Source organism: Limanda limanda, chromosome 16 (assembly GCF_963576545.1).
Source record: "Limanda limanda chromosome 16, fLimLim1.1, whole genome shotgun sequence".
NCBI classification, from domain to species: Eukaryota; Metazoa; Chordata; class Actinopteri; order Pleuronectiformes; family Pleuronectidae; genus Limanda; species Limanda limanda.
The window spans coordinates 22190671-22207685 of NC_083651.1; the positions used below are offsets into that span (position 1 = coordinate 22190671).

General features: G+C 40.1%; 1 protein-coding gene across 1 annotated transcript; it reads left to right on the forward strand.

Annotated features, from left to right (window-relative positions):
* The first annotated feature begins 275 nt into the window (after nucleotides 1-275).
* Nucleotides 276-14904, forward strand: spopla (speckle type BTB/POZ protein like a). The gene is made up of 12 exons (XM_061088325.1): nucleotides 276-436; nucleotides 1624-1707; nucleotides 5345-5462; nucleotides 6438-6559; nucleotides 6870-7021; nucleotides 7156-7283; nucleotides 8952-9129; nucleotides 11200-11255; nucleotides 11443-11565; nucleotides 12586-12728; nucleotides 12830-12883; nucleotides 13400-14904. The coding sequence occupies exons 3-12, from the start codon at nucleotides 5385-5387 to the stop codon at nucleotides 13542-13544; spliced, it is 1179 nt and encodes a 392-aa protein (XP_060944308.1). The 5' UTR covers nucleotides 276-436; nucleotides 1624-1707; nucleotides 5345-5384; the 3' UTR covers nucleotides 13545-14904.
* Nucleotides 14905-17015: the final 2111 nt, after the last annotated feature.

The window sequence follows — 17015 nt, forward strand, 5'->3', positions numbered from 1 at the left end:
AATAGTTATTTTATCATTATTATTATTTTTATTATTATACCAATTATCCTTATTATCATCATTGTTTTTGCCAATCCATCAATTACCACTTATCCTTTTAAGGTTACTGGTGGAGCTGATATTTAATTCAGTTTTTATTTTAAAGTATTTCTTTTACAATATTACAGTAGTAGTAATAATTGCAGTATTTGTCTGGATCAGACAGTAGAAAACAGGGACCAGGATGTTATTGGCGCACGCGCAGTGGGTATATTTTCTAACCTGTTAAGCTACCAGCAGCTAGACAGATGTAAGCTAGCACAGACATAAATTAGACAAAGAAGCCTTGTGGAGAGACTGAGTCAAAAAGAATTTAAAGTCACCGGGGGTGAAAGGAGCGAGTGTGACACAAAGCTATATGCGTTACCCGATATATATGGAAGTATGAAATTGAAAGGTACGCCGCCAACATGTCTTTTTAAACTTTTTGTGAGCATCAGTGCAGAGATTAGCTCCGGCTAGCCGCTAGCCTAAGCTAATAGCCGCCGTTGTTTTCCCACCAGCAAACCCGGGCAGAAATGCGAGGGGTTTTCTTTGCGTTAGCTCAGTTGTGCTAGCATCTTGCTAACAGGAATCAGCTCAGGCCCTTTGTTTTACAATGGGCACTGCGGGTGCAAATAGGACATAAACAGTTTAAGTTGTAGCATCGTTAGCTTGTTTGTGTTGCGTTGCTAGTGTGAGGCTGCCCTGGTTGTACGTGGACAGATTGAGTGTTAACAAGCTAGCTCATCAGTGCTAGCTAGCCACAGCTGCGGTCTCTCAGGGCTGAAGTGAACATTAATCTTGCTAATGAGAACATGGGTTGTTAGCTTGGGGGTTAGCTTAATACGCATTGCACTCTCAAGTGGCAGCTAAGCGGTATCTAATTGTTTTCTCCTGACAGATCGTGAAAACGCGTTTGTTGGTGGAAGTAGCTTCATGTGTGTTTTTTTAACGAAGTCAAATCGTAATGTATGAATGATGCTTGTGGAAATCGGTGTTGACACTTTGGCTGATGTGACGCTAACACTGGACTGTTGCTTTCCAGTGATTTATATCTGTTGTATCAAGGATCGACTAGCATGCAGAGCTAAGCTAGACAGGGGCTGCAAAGCTAAAACAATACGAGATCATTTCATTGTGAACGAATGCAAACGCACTGAATGCCATTCGGATAGCATCACTGCTGCTGCTGCTGCTGCAGGGAAGGCGAGGTACCACGACTCCAGCTAATGTGCTAGCCAAACAAAGTTGCAGGTGAATCTCGAGTTAGCTCATTCAGCTGAGTGCCCTGTGGGCCCTGAGCAATCAACGACAGACAAGGCTATACGATAAAGCATCAATAATTCAGCTAACATTGAACATGGCATTGGTATTAAAAGCCAACACTACCTCTGCACCCTTGCAATCTGTTACCTGATAACCATACTTCTTCTAACGTGACAATCTAGAAGGGTTTGCTAGCTCTGCGGTTGTTGTTTACACTTGTATAAGTAGGACGTGACAGCTTGGGGGTTTTACTGTGAGAGCTGTGACTTTACTGCCAGATGCTTGTTGAGATCAGGTCCAATGTCAAGGCCCTAATGTGTGATTCTTTATTTCCAGAGTGGAACGTGGAGATGGGGCCATGAAGGATCCGGTGATAACTTAGAACAAACTCCATCATTGTACATTTCAACCAGATTAGAGGTGATTAGAAGCTTTTTTTGAATTCCATATCTTGTGCTGCATGATCTGCTTTTCATATATAACCATTATAGCTAAAGGTGCCAACAGGTTATTGTACTAAACAGCTGTTGAAATTGTCATTGCAAGTCATTTTGCCCAATGTTTCATCATTCATCAATAGTACTTAATGTAAAAGAAACTAGAGGAAAACTTGTGTCCAAAATGAATGACATGACTAATCCAGGTCCAGTCATTTGCACAGTGGTTTGAGTGACACCAGTAGTGCTCTTGCCACCTCTCTAGTACTTAACGTAAGTTGAAAGTCCCAAATATCATAGAGGAGAGTTTCATATGTAAAATGTATGTATAGATAAAGCAGATGTCCTTTCTCTATAGTTCCCACTTGCATCGTTTTGAGTGCACATTGTCTTATAGTTTAAATACATTTGGCCTCAACCTGAATATTGGAAATACAGGTGATAAGTCAATGAGAGGGTTAGGGTTAGGGTTCTTATATATATATATATACAACAGAAAAAGCTTGACATGTGTGGAACACATTAATGTTTATGCACAGAAGCAGGAGTTCTGAAATATGTTTAATTAACATTGCTGGACACTCCCACAGAAAATAAGTTAACTTCAGAGAAAAGATATTGGAGAAGAACACTTTTTCCAACAGTGCTTTTCTATGTCTTCATGTCATCTTGTCTTGGAGACATCTCAGTGTTTTGGGTACTCGAGTCAAGCAGGAGTAGTTTTTTTCAAGTGAGGATACAGTTATTTGTAGGTTTTCACTTCTGTCCCCATTTGTTAGTTGTCAAACTAAAAGTGTTCCTATCAGGAGTTTTGGGGCCGATAGTTTGAAGCAGTATCGGCTGATACCGATCACAGGGTCTATGGCCCTGTTTACGCGTCTTGGGTGGTCCCAGTGACGACTTGTGGTTGGATTTCTCTTCCCCGTTCTATATACAAATAAACACTACAGAGCTGAATCCTACTCAGAATTTTGTAAGCTAATGTCCATTATAACTGTCAAGTTATTCCTTTGTTTTAAATTCAGTGCCACATGAAACTCCAGAATCAGCCATGTGTGTGTCACATGTTTCAGCTGCGCTATCAGCAGCTGCTGGAGTGCCGCCGTGTAGGATTTTATAACTGATCTATATAAGCAGGACACACTTTAACTTTCTCTGACTGTGTGACGAAGAAAGGCATTAATACCAGAGAGAGGAGAAATGTGCAACCTCTTCGCACAGCGCAGGGTCTCTCCTGGGGGGCTGCGACAGGCTTTCATCCAGGAGTCACACACAGTGGACCAGAGTACAGGAGGTTATTCAACCTGATCAGACAGACCACGCCTAATAGAATCCCCTGCTCTATATGCAAACAAACATGTACACCCTGTTTCCAAAGATGACATTTGTTTAAAAAAAAAAAGACGAAATGCGTTGCGTTTTACCAACACTACTGAGCAAACACACTGGGACAAACCCACACAAACGTAGAAGAAGAAAGAAATAACTTCACGTATAACCTTTTGCAAGAAGGCTCAATTAATTCAGAATTAGTTTTAGAAAGTGTTTCACAAAGTTCATTAAGTTTCTCTCAGAAGTGCACATTTATAAGTGAGTGGTGATAATACAGTCCTTCAACGTGGCTCAGGATGCATTGCTGGTTGTGGTCTTAGTGATCTGATCTTAATTTGAAAGCCTTTGTATCACCAGCATGATTTGTTTATTTAACTATGTCAACAACATATTATAAAATCAAGGAATGAGAAAGTATCATGAATTCAAATTACAACTGTTTATTTTTGGCAGGGCAACTTTTGTTTAACCTTCCTGTGGAATCAATAAAATACTGCGTATGTGTAAATCAAAACAGAGGAGAAGAGAAGTAAGATGCCTCACTCGTTGGCTATTTCCACCATCAGCTCTAAGAAAAAAAAAACTAAAAAGTAGCCATCAAATAACTGCCTATGTTAGAATACAAAAGTATTTACTGAAATAAAAGATGAATGAGCCATCTCAATTCCTTCTGATCGCTGAGAGTTGCACTTCCTGAGTGACAGCTGTTTGTTGTTTGTTTTGCCTGATCTGATCGGCTCCTCTGATCGGCGTTTTTAGAGATCACCGATCAAAGTCATTAGAAGGATGGATTTATTGAATCACTGATTGACTTGAATTTCACTGTGTGAAAGATAAAATGAAATGTGCTGACACTCTAAAAGGGAATTTAAAAAAACTTGTATATACAAATGTCTTGTGAACATTCCAGTTTTTGTTTTGGCTTCGGTGTAAATCTGTCACATCACTCTCGCTGGTTAAGTGAATGAAATTGGCATGTTTTGGTTTGAGAAATGGCGCAATAGGACAAAAACAATGTGCCACATTTGCTTTGATCACCATTATCTCCAGAGACGTGCCGGCCAAGTCTGTGATTCATGCTGTTTAGTAACTATCCAATTCACCTCACCAGTGAGTCAACAGCGTGACATGAGACAGTTGTTTTTCCACTGTGTTTCCAGTGGAATGATTCTGGCTGCAATCCCTGTGTCCTCCTTCCATTTGCGTATTTACAAAATGAGTCAGACCATCACCACACTTGGACCCCATAGGCTATACTCAATAGAAATGGAGAATATATTCAAGTTCTGAGACTATGCACATGAAAACACAAGTGTAACAGAATGTTTCTCAGGTGTCACAGTGAACTTGTGAGTAGCAGACCACCACATCTGGCTTAATGTCCCTATTAAAACATTTGAGTTTAAACTGCACTGAGCTTTCACGTTTAGCTGCATCACAGTGACTGACATCAGTCCAAATTTGCCAATCTGCCAGGTTTTTCCACTACAATTATATAACTTCGGCAAATTTTCAAGCAGCCAAATGACTAGAAAAAAAAAGTCTGCTGAGAGTTTTCTGCTGATCTGAAGAGAAAGGATGCTGTATTGGTCCAATATTAATTTTATGAAAGTGATTATTTTCTTAAGTTTCAGGATTAGACAGGCGGCTTTAGTGTCAGTACAGGGATTTGAAGACAGTGTTTTAATTGGTGAAGTTCTGTGTCCATGGTAATACTGGAAACTAGAAATTTAGTTTTTCACCTCAATTGTAAAAAAGTCATCAATGTTTGCCGCACTTGAGGATTTCAGTGTTGATCTGCTCGTCCTTTTCATCCTTGTTCCACCTTTTTCAAAACAGTTTTAGTCTCATTGTAGTGTGGTAACTTTTTGATTGCCTTTTCAAAAGTTTCAAGTGTAACACGATATTGATTGATTTGAACCCCAGACTGCCCCGCTCTCTGGTATGCAATATGTCATTTGATAGGTCGACTTCACATTTATTTCTTTGGCTGATGTTGAGAAGAGCTGTGAGGATGTGCATTTATGTGGCCACACAGATGGGTGTGGCAAATCTAGTTAGAAATACATTGTTCATTTCCTGAAGTGATGTCAGTATAATGCACCATTTTATGTCCAGCATTGACAATTTACTCCACTGAACTGCATTTGGTTTGTTTTCGTTTGCAGGCTTGTCTGTCCAAGCATTTCCAGTCATCCTTCACAAAGTGAATTTATCTTATCACTAAAACTCATGCTTTTGATTAGTGCAAAAATAATGACCCTCATTTCCTTTCTTGGAATGAACAGTGCTTTCAGGACGCGAGTGAGTGGTACTCCAAAGCCGGCGATGTCACGGGTTCCCACCCCTCCTCCTCCTGGGGAGATGTCAAGTGGACCTGTGGCAGAGAGCTGGTGTTACACACAGGTATGGGCACAATATAAATCACTGTATAATGTTATGTACACAAATGTAACACACTACATTATAGTTGAAATACAAATTAAGTATAGGTTTTATAAGTCTTAAATCATTTCATAGTGCTGGGAAAGCCCTGAGTGCTGCTGGTTCCTTCCTAACTCATACACCTATTTTTATTTCCCCCTCTTTTATTTGACAGGTCTTTTCACAACATTCTGATGTTGAGTTACTGATAATAATAACAATGAGTCTGTTCTGTTCAAGTGTAACTCACACAAGATGGTGTGAAAGTGAGTCAGCATGAACAATAACATTAGCTAAATGGAATTCAGCCATTGTTTATTTTACTATTTATACCTGTGTATTCTCACTGTGGCAGAAGAAACGTTGATAAAATTCAAAGTATTGTAATCTAGGGTGGAAGTTAAGTTACATCGTCTAAAGTCCTATCTGTTAGAAGCTGTTTCCAGACATGATCTCTCCGCATGTAGAAGGCAGGACATAATGTGTAAATTCTGCTGTGGAAATCACATTATTGTTTACAGCACATCAACACCAATGTTGACTCTTATCTTCAAAAGCTTACGTCTTTCTAAGTTGATATCATCTTCAGAATCGTCTGTATGTATGGCACCTCTATTTGTATTGTTTAGGTTATTTTGTATTGTTTTTTTCCTGTCTGTCGCATGTTAGACCCGCCATCTACGCGCACACTCGTTCGCTGTGAACTTTCAGGAACATTTTACCCCTGTATCCTCACAAGGGCTCACAAGGACATTTTGTAAGGGGACTATCAGTTCCGGGGAATGTCCACAGCAACCGACTCTGATATTAGCTTTCTCACATACAGCCCCTCCGGATCATTTAAGGAGCATGTCTGTGACCTCTGTCTTGACAAGTAAAACTTCTGATGTATTTAATTTAATGAACAAAGCTTTGGTCTGGTCTGACGGTTCTATGTGTGTTTCTTTTTCTTCCAAGGTCAAAGTTGTGAAGTTTTCCTACATGTGGACCATAAACAACTTTAGTTTTTGCAGAGAAGAAATGGGCGAAGTCTTGAAGAGCTCAACCTTCTCTTCTGGTCCAAATGACAAAATGAAATGGTTCGTACACAATTTAAACATCTCACAGGCGTTTTATTTATTTGCAGAATTTCTGAGGCTGCTAAGTGAATTGACAATTGAAAAAACACAGGCTTTCAGGATTTTTCGAATTTCAAGTCAATACTTGAATTAATTTTTGATTTATTTTAAGTGAGCAATTCTTTGTCCCTGAATTTCACCGAACACAAATATGACCTTTGAAAAGATAGTTACAGCTCCTCAAAACGAGAACGTTACTCCTCAAGTCTCGTCACAGTGCTATTTTGACAAAAAGTGTACTATTGTGCAGTGGCGTCTCTTTATTTTCCAGGTGTCTGCGAGTCAACCCAAAGGGACTTGATGATGAAAGCAAAGACTATCTGTCACTGTATTTACTTCTTGTTAGTTGTCCAAAAAGTGAAGTCAGAGCAAAGTTCAAGTTTTCTTTGTTGAACGCTAAAAGAGAGGAAACAAAAGCAATGGGTGAGTACAAGCTATCGGAAACGTCAGCACATCAACTTACTCTGTATATTTGTTCTTCTTTTTAATCTCATTTTTATTGACTTGATAACTCACAGGCAAATAAGACTTGGCATTGTTTTGTTCTGTTGTTACAGAAAGCCAAAGAGCATACAGATTTGTCCAAGGTAAAGACTGGGGCTTCAAAAAATTTATAAGGAGAGATTTCCTCCTGGATGAAGCCAATGGACTCTTACCAGATGACAAGCTCACCCTCTTCTGTGAGGTAATTATTAAAGTGTTGCTTTGCTTTTGACATGGAGCTTCTCACTGTGATGACCCTGTCAACGTGGAACTTTTATACAAATGTATTTTTGACATGGAAATGGGACTCTTTGTGCCCTGTGGACCTGGTGACTAATTTTAGAAGATGTTTGATCGGGAAGGTGATCATTCAAATTCCCTCTCTCTAATTTGAATGTGGCAATCTCTCAATACTGCGAACAAAAGTACCATCTTGTAAATGCTGTTATATGTATCGAATGTAATAGAATCATTAGTAAATAATCTGCAGTGTCAAGGATAAGGTTTTGAATAACATAATTTATTTATGTTGTCCGGGAAGAAATCCTCTTTGTAATATGTAAACCATATTCAAACCAGTTAGATGTTGAACCAAACAGTGGACCAGTAAACTGAACTTTACGAGGTACTGCACTTGACACAGCATGTGCTCCTGAGTGGAATGTAACAGGACAGAAAGCCTATGAATTAGCTTGTAGCCTCTTGGGCTAGTTTGCCTCATGATTAATCTAAGGGTGCTTACTATCAGCTTGAGCTGTTGTGTGCCCTCTTAACCAATCAGAAAAGCCAGTTTGTTGCCCTGTGATGTTGTTTTGCTATGAAAAGAAAAGAGGATGCTGGCATGCAAAGCCATCCTGAGTGGACAGTAGTTCACATTCAAGTTTGTAGAAGCGGTGTGTGTGTGGAAGTACGTAGATGGCAATTTCACAAAGATATGGTTGTATGTTGACTTGGCACAAAGCTGCAGGCTTGGCTAAAATTTTTATGGCTGATAATCTCTTTCCAGAAATTGAATGAGATTTTTACTTCTGTTATCGTGCTGCTGGAAAGTTTGACATAATCAAAGTTTATTTTCATTGCAGCTCGTCCATTTTAATGTTTTTGTTTAACTTCTTTGCATTAGTGTGTACCAGTATAATGTTACTAAGTGGATATTGTGTTGTGCTTGGCTGACAAATCATTGATTAGTTGCATTGAATCTTTGGCATCAAAACTAGATCATTGTTGTACTGAAGCATTTAAACACCTGGTGTTGCCTGAAGTCAATCACGGCTGGAGTCCTTTGCTTCTTGTCATTGTGCATTTCCACCGGAGCTTTGATTCCATTAAACTACAAACCTTCTGATGGCATTTTCTTCAAACTGTATTAATCTTAGGAAGTGAAATGCTTCCTCCTCCTCCCATCATCAACATTGATGCTTGTTCTGGAAATAATTGAATTCAGTGTGTCAAGAAGAATAAGCGTCTCCCAGATTGTTTTTCATGGGACAAGTTAAATGAAGTTTCAATGAATTTTGATGAAAATGCAATTGGCTGTATACTGTGTGCGTCAAAGAGCAGTTCCGGAAAGATTTGACAATTTCTGGGAAGCTGGTGCCTGGGAAAAACAAATGACAATCAAATTAAAGACAAACTGCCATTTTCACAGAGCAGAGTTAATTAATTTTGGTTTCAAGTGGTTCACAAACAAGAATTCCACCCACTGCGGGTTCATTGAACGTATTCTTTAAAAAGAGCAAATTAAAACTAAAAGATTTTCCTTCAATGCAGAAAGTCTGCAGATTTGTTTTCTGGTGAATTTATTAGCAGGTTAACTCTTGATGAGGCTGCTTTAGTGTGTCCTTCACACTGTGTTGTTTCTTGTGCACAGGTCAGCGTTGTCCAGGACTCTGTTAACATTTCGGGCCAGTCCAACATGAACATGCTTAAGGTACCGGAGTGCCAGCTGTCAGATGACCTAGGGAATCTATGGGAGTGTTCACGCTTCACAGACTGCAGCCTTTATGTGGGAGGTCAGGAGTTCAAAGCCCACAAATCCATCCTCGCAGGTAATAATAAGAATCATAATAATAATAACTTTATTTGTATAGCACTTATCTAATCAAGGTTACAAAGTGCTTCACAAAAAATACCCATGGCAAAAGGAAGAATGAGTTATGATAATTGGTGTTCAGTTCAATTTCAAGGTCCAAATACATTGTAGTTTATAAACTTGTGTCCATGTTAGTGTTTCTATGTTGGTTGAACAAAATGCAAACTGAAGGCACGACTGGCTGAACATAAACATGCAATAAGAAGTGACAGCCTTCAATACCCCATGGCACCTCATTACAAGGAGGCTATGGTACCATGGAACCATGGTAATTGTAGGCTAAAGATGTCAGGCATAGACATTGTCGATGAAGTATTTTAAAACGGGAATCGCTACTATATATATATATATATAGAAAGCTACACAACATCCAGCTTTAAATTGAGATAAATATTTTATGTATCTGAATATTTAGATGTTGTTCATGTTATTATTTATTTGCATATAGTCTTTGATGGGACCAGTTTAGCCTGATCACGTGACTACTAGGTATGAAGAAGCCCTAGAAAGGCTGTTTTCTACTTGCCATGATAATGGTCCTAATGGCTGCAATGCAAAGGCCTGTTTTTATTATTGATATGATTAAATAACCTTGAGATATTAAAAGCTTTTTAGCCCTCCACCTTCTTGAGTGACTCAGATTGCCTCAACTCGCCTGAAACTTTTGAAGTACACAAAAGGAAGAGCAGCAGTCGTACAAGAACAAAAATAAACTTATAAAGTAGCTACAGAGACAGAGGCCTTCACAAACAGGACTCGTCCATGTCTCTTCTTAATGGCCTCATGGCAAGAGACCTAATCACCTTGAAAGGCTCTAGACAGTCTGAATTTCTGGCTTCATTTGTTACGGCCTAGTTCTGCGGTTGGAGCTAATCCACCCCCACTCCCCCTGCTTGGCCCGGCTTGATCCAGATGATTGTAGGATCCAGAAGATTGAGAGGCTGCCTCTCCTCTCCCGCTTGTCCCCATTAGACATGTGGGCAAGCTGACAAAGTGGCCACTCAACAGATTTTAAAGCCGTAATTAGGGATGGGTATCGTTTGGTTTTTATCCGATACCGGTTCCTAACCGATACTTTTAAAACGATACCGTTGCCTAAACGGTGCCTGAACCGATACTTTTTTCAAAAAAGTGCACAAAACGATGCTTGACTAAGAAAGGCTTTTTTATTGCCAAATATATTAACTGTTTAAAGTAGATTATAAATATAAATAAATACAAAACCCTTTTTAATTTAAAACTATGAATAACATACGAACTGTTAACAAAAGTTTACACTATACTTAAATAAATAAAAATAAATACAAAACACACACACTCTGACTCGTGACTCTGACTTCGGTGCCTGAGCCAAATGAAGACTGAGGGTCGCTTTCCCGTCACGCGGAGACCCCCGTGTCTCCGCGGCGGGGGCTGTCGCAGGGGGGCTTCGGCCCCCCGCCTTCGCCCCCCCCAAATGCAGACACTTTTATGTAACATTTCTCGGCGTGGTCTTCGCTCCTCCCGCCCCGAGCCTTTCCAAGCCGACCCGGAGCCGGTCGTGGCGCACCGCCACGGAGGAAATGCGCACGGCGGGGGCCAGCCGGCGCCGGGGAGAGGTCTCACGAGGAGATCCTCCCCCCCCCCACCACCACCACCTGCACGGGAGCCCTGACGCACACGGGGCGCGGGCAGCGCGGGGACAAGATTTTGTCCACCGGCAGCCGCTTCCCGTGAAGGAAGGAGCGGAAGTGTGAGGAGGCGGGAGGAGCGGAGACCTCAGTCTTCCATTGGCTCAGGCACCGAAATGAAGCACCGAAATCTCCGTTGCATTTCGGCCCGGGTAGGTACCGGTTCCGTATTGGAACCGGTTCCGTATTGGAACCGGTTCTCGGTACCCAACCCTAGCTGTAATACTGAAATAGTTCATGTTTTGTGCATTTCTTTCTATGAGATAGTTGTCTCCTTTTTATACAATGTTTCATCAAAGCTGCTGTTGACCAGGTATGACATTTATAAGCGCCCTTCTTCGTTTTTTTTTTTACAGCGAGGTCTCCTGTCTTTAATGCTATGTTTGAACATGAAATGGAAGAAAGTAAAAAGGTAAGAACTTGTTATAATTGCTCCCTTATATTTCATTTATCACTATAGCACAATGCCACACAGACCTTTTCTCATGTTTTTAATGAATATCATACAAACTTGGTGGTAATGAAATTTGTCATCTTCATTCATTGATGTGTTATCAGTTTCTAGGCTCTTATGTAGTCACCCTTTGTCTCACCTGCAGAACCGCGTTGACATCAGTGACGTGGATCCAGATGTCTTTAAGGAAATGATGGGCTTCATCTATACAGGAAAAGCCCCAAACCTGGAGAAGATGGCCGACAATTTGCTGGCAGCTGCAGATAAAGTAAGCACAAAGACATATAAACCTAAATTCATATTGTGTCTAAATATCTACCACCTACTTAAAAGAAAAGCAGCTAAGCAGTTCCCTTCAAAACAGTTGGTCTTAGTTTCATGTGAAAATTTGTATTCAGTTGCATATTAGATTTTTTATATTAAATGATGTCAAGTTTGTATTAATATACATAACAGTAATGATATAGTCATGGACAGGCATGTACCTCACAGATGGTTAGCTTATATCTAATTTTACACATTTCACTCTTGCATGAACAATATCAACCTGTTACATTGAGTTCAGCGTTTCATTGAATACTAACAACAGTATAATATAATCACCTTCTGCAGCCACTTTTAGATAAGTGCTAATTCAAGTTAGCAGAAGTTAATGAAGAGGAAGTCAGTGAATTTATATCTGTATGAATGTGACAATAATTAAAAAGGCTTCTATTATCTTGGTTATGAAAACATATAGGTTATGACTATAGTCGAGGTATTATGATGTTATAACATATCTTATGGATAAATTCCCAGAGGTGAATATCAAGTAATCGACTTGATTCGTTGTGCAGACCCTTTTTTCTTTTTTATGTGATGTTATGTTGCAGTTGATGTATTTTATAATCCTTGCCCCTTTTTGAAACAGTATTTCATCTCTTTGAGGGTAATTGTATGATGAATTTAAATATAGTAGAAAACCAGAATACTGGGCAACAACCTTGATTCTCCCTACACATCACTAACTGTACACCATGTGGTGGAACTGTGTACCTCCGGTTTTGTGACATTGGAGTGGAGGTTACATGAGCCTGCTCCTTGGGCATTTTGAACCCTGGTCATTTTCTCCACCATTTTTAGTCAAGGCATAATTATAAAAAATGTATAAATATAACAGTAACAGATTGCATGTGTAGTTTTTCTTTATACTCCAAAGTAGTTGAGACAAACCCTCAAACTGAATCCAGGATGTAACCGCTGCTTTTTGTGTTACACCCCCCCCCCCCCCCCCCCCCCCCCCCCCCAGTACGCTTTGGAGCGTTTAAAGGTCATGTGCGAAGAGGCCTTGTGCAACAGCCTTTCAGTGGAGAATGTGGCCGACACCCTCATCCTAGCAGACTTGCACAGTGCCGAGCAGCTCAAAGCACAAGCCATAGATTTTATCAACAGGCAAGTATCGCAGGAAAAAAAACACACCTCCAATGATAAATTCCTGCTGCCATTTCTGTTTACCAGCCCTGAATGCTTACCTTTTTATCTCCTTGCCATAGGTGCAGTGTCCTGAGACAGCTGGGCTGTAAAGATGGAAAGAACTGGAATAGCAAGTATGTAATTAGCTGATATATGTGACACAAGATTAATAACACACTCTTATCTCTTCCGCCAACCAGATGCATTAGAATTCATTGTTTTAGCCCAGGCAGACAGAGTGCTATTTGCCTTCTCGGTTTGAAGCGCCATATCTTTCTATCCAAGTTATTAATAGACTCGTACCTGCATAAACTGTGGAAATGGAATATTTGTCGAATTTGAAAAAGAAAGGCGCTGGTCGCTACGGGAAGTTTTCCTTTCAGATGATGTAGTGTGTTATTACAGGACACCTTGAAATGTTTAACTTCCGTCTCGGTTGTGTTCACCGCGCGGAGACGTTCTAATCCGCCATTCATTTCAACCTATGCACATTCATAAAGCACTAATGGCCCTTTTCAAGTTTCGCCATGCAACTCGCAAATCAAGTCCTCCTTATTGGCGCTGTCATTACGATCTCATTTATGTTTATTGATTTTTAATGTGCACATTGGTACGTCTGAGTGTTAACTTCATTTTCCCTGTGCTTACAGTCATGCTACAGATATAATGGAGACTGCAGGCTGGAAGTCAATGATCCAGTCCCATCCTCACTTGGTTGCAGAGGCCTTTCGCGCCCTGGCTTCAGCACAGTGCCCCCCCTTTGGTCTTCCCAGGAAGCGTCTAAAACAGTCCTGACTGCCTGACTGTGCCCCAGAACTTTACTGGAGGTGTGAAGCATGGGTTTATAAAGGAAGGACTAGCGAGGGTGCCACTCTTATTTCCACCAAAATTGAACACACTTGAAAAAAGGAGAGTGGAGCTTTCTGGCCAGGAATGCGGGGAGGCTGGCACGTTGGACGACTGACATCAATGGATTGAGGGAAAAGAGCGGTTGGATCAGTGTTGCTTGCTTGCTTTGCTTCCCCAGCTGAACGTTGTTCGGCGCGGGTAACAAGTCAAGCCGTCTGCTACTGTTTTTTTTCCTGTAATTTTGAAAATGGCCTTAATATATCTGCCATTGCTCTGGAGCTGCTCTAGAGTACTTTGTCTATTTTACTCTGTGCCTGCCTTGTCACAAAGACCAGGCCTCCTCCAGGTTGCACTAGTTCCCATGAATAGTCATTTTGATATGGAGTTCTATAGGAACGTAACAAAGGTTTAACTAAATGGGAAATATTATATATATTTGTAATGTTTAGCCCGTTTTGTGACTAGACATTAAAAAGCATGAACACTTTCAGTGCAAGGTCAGTTCTTTACACTTTTTAAAAGATGTGTATGCCCCATATTGATGGCACCATTTCTATGTAAATGACAGTTGAACCATCTTCAGAAGACCAGTGTACAAGAAAGTCTGTTCTATTGCATATTTGTGGGGAAAAAAGTAATCTGCCATTATGAAGACCCAGTGTCAATCCTAATAATTCATGTGAGACAGGAACGTGTCTGTACCTTGGCCCTAATATATTAAAACATTGGAAGTATATGGAAGTATTTACTCAGTCTCCCATTTGAATGGCATATTCCAGATCATACGTCTGTGAACCGTTATAGATTAAATTTTTAAGAATTTCTTTCCTTAATATCGCCAACTTGCAAATATATATTCTCAATATATTGTGGTTAATTCAAAGTGGAAAGACTAATGCATGGTCATGTTATTGTCAAAGAAAGTGTCCAATTTTGTTTAACAATTTATTTTCTGCAACTATCTGACATATTTGAGCAGAATTAAATGAATTGAGTATGTGCAAAAAGTTCCTCTAACATGCTTGGGTATTCTGTAGGATGCTGAGCATCACTTCTACTGGCAATGTTATTCTGTGTTTGAATGGGGGGGTTGTCATGTTTATTCAGTCCGTCTTGTATGTAGCGTGGTGTGACCGACACTTCAGAGGATTTTGTAAATTAAAAGAGTAGCATCATTTTTACATGATATTACTCATCATTCAGCGTCGTGTTGAGATGTTGAAACTACTTTTTATTTGGAAGCAGAAAAGATGAAGTTGTTGTCTGCAAGGATGCCTGCATTAACCCATTAAAACATTTTCCAGCAGTCTGAAGAGACCTGAAGCTTGTTTATTTAGTTTGCAACAGGAGGTTGTTGAACTCAATGTGACAGAGAGACGTGAGTACGAGAGAGGGTGCTTATTATCCACATGGTCTCATTTTAATGACCATATTAATGGATGTGGATGTCAGGCAGACTTTGTTTTTTTGTCCTCCACTGGATTTAAATGGGATTGTGAAAACACAAGCGCAGTGATAATCAAAAGAAAATGTGCTTAAACCGCATTATAAGCCGTGTGTTCGGTGTTGAACCTTTATCCCGACACACTTGTTTTATGTGTGAACACTCGGCACCATCTCTAATTAAAGTGAACGTGAGGAAGCTCTTTCCGTGCTGGAACAGAGACGTCTTCATCAGCAGCTCGCTTATCCCCCGTCCGCCCCTCTCGGCACAGATCCTAGCAAAATACCTGATACCATCTCTGCTTCAGGACGCCTCTCCATCCTTCCTCAACCAAGTGTAGCACTTGAAAGCCGAGCCGCCCGCAGTGGCACCATCAAAACTGCATTTGGATTTGTAGGAAGCAGGATTGCTAAGTTAAAGACAATGGGCTTGGTAGAAAGATATTGTGGATGTGTGTCTGATGTGTCTAAATGACAAAATGAAACTGCAGTGCTCTGACTGAGAGAAAAGGAACTGTATGCTGCTCCCTGCATCCAAGGAAAAGGATATTAAGCACTTGTTTTTACTGAGCTTTATTCTATTAAGTAAATTACCTTTTATTTCCCATGATGCATTTTGACATGAGGTGAAATTTAAATTTACATTTCTTTTGTCTTTCCAGTGATTTTTCCCTTTTTACTGTTGCCTCTCAAACCAGTTTCAGCAACCAAGCCTGTAACTGACCACTGGTGATAAATTGTAGCTCTGCATATGTAAATCACTGCTGTTAATTGTCGGATCAATTTGACATGGGTAATTACCTCACGGCTAGAAAGTCATTTATTATCTGCTTGTCTAATAATCACTAATGTCTCCACTGAAAAAAATCAGGGAAATTGAAATGTACGTTAACATTCCTCTTAGTTTTCTAAGGATTTAGATGCGGCGGCAGGAGAGCCTGGTGTGACTTGATGCCTTAAGGAGCGGGCGCCACACCCTGATCAGATAAGAGTAATGGAAGGGAATGAAAAGACCCCTGTCCCTGATGGCTGCGGAAAAATGGATGTGCTCCCTGAGGTGTACCTCTGGTATCATCCACGCCTGTGGACATAGATTTATTGCCCATTAAAAAGCTACACTGAAATGTAGCCCTTAAAATGCCGTGTTTATCCTGTTGAGAAGTCCTTGTAGGAATGAAACGAGACAAGCGTGAGCGCCGGCAGATTGCGGCTGACTCAGTGTGACAATACGCTGTGAGCCCAGTTCAAATAAGGTTTAATGCCATAAAAACCTGAATTGATCTTTACAATTTCCATTTTAACAAAAGTTAACCCCCTATGAAATCAAATATTCCAAAATGAACATTTGTACTTACACTATACACACAGCAGTGCTCATTTCTATTTTACAGGGGAACCGTTAAAGCAAGATTAAGCAAGCAAGAAACCAAAATGGGACCAATTTGCAAGGATTACAAAAATGGCACTGAAAGCAATCTATGACTAGTAGCAATAAATATGATTATCTACATGATGATGCTGAACAAACACCAAAAATAAGGAGCAGTATACGCATTGATATATTTCTCTGGAAAAAAATAAATCAGAACAAATTGACATCATTTACTCTGAAGCCATAATTAAACACGTTTAGTTTTTAGAGTTACACGGTAATACACAGCATTTACACAAAAGAGTAGAACTAAAACATCAACATATATCAACTCGGATTTAAATATTTCCTTATCCATACACCTCACCACATGTGTTGTGTGACAGGGTCATTTACAGCAGACAGGGAGGGGAGGGGGGGGGGGGGCATGAGGTACAGCGAATAAAGTAACTGACGGAGATAATTGCCATGTGATTAGTCAAAGCCCTCGACTAATCTCTGGGTGTTTGCAAACAACAACTTATGGCATTTAACGTGTTGATGGTTCTCCACAAAACCTTTTAAAAATGTTTTTTTTTTGTAATTGCAAAGTCAAAGCACAT

Bases quoted from the DNA above. Each gene is read 5' to 3' on its own strand.
- spopla (XM_061088325.1), top strand. From the start codon at position 5,385: ATGTCACGGGTTCCCACCCCTCCTCCTCCTGGGGAGATGTCAAGTGGA. The intron at 9,130-11,199 runs GTAATAATAAGA...TTTTTTTTACAG, and splicing joins CCACAAATCCATCCTCGCAG to CGAGGTCTCCTGTCTTTAAT. The intron at 12,884-13,399 runs GTATGTAATTAG...CTGTGCTTACAG, and splicing joins GGAAAGAACTGGAATAGCAA to TCATGCTACAGATATAATGG.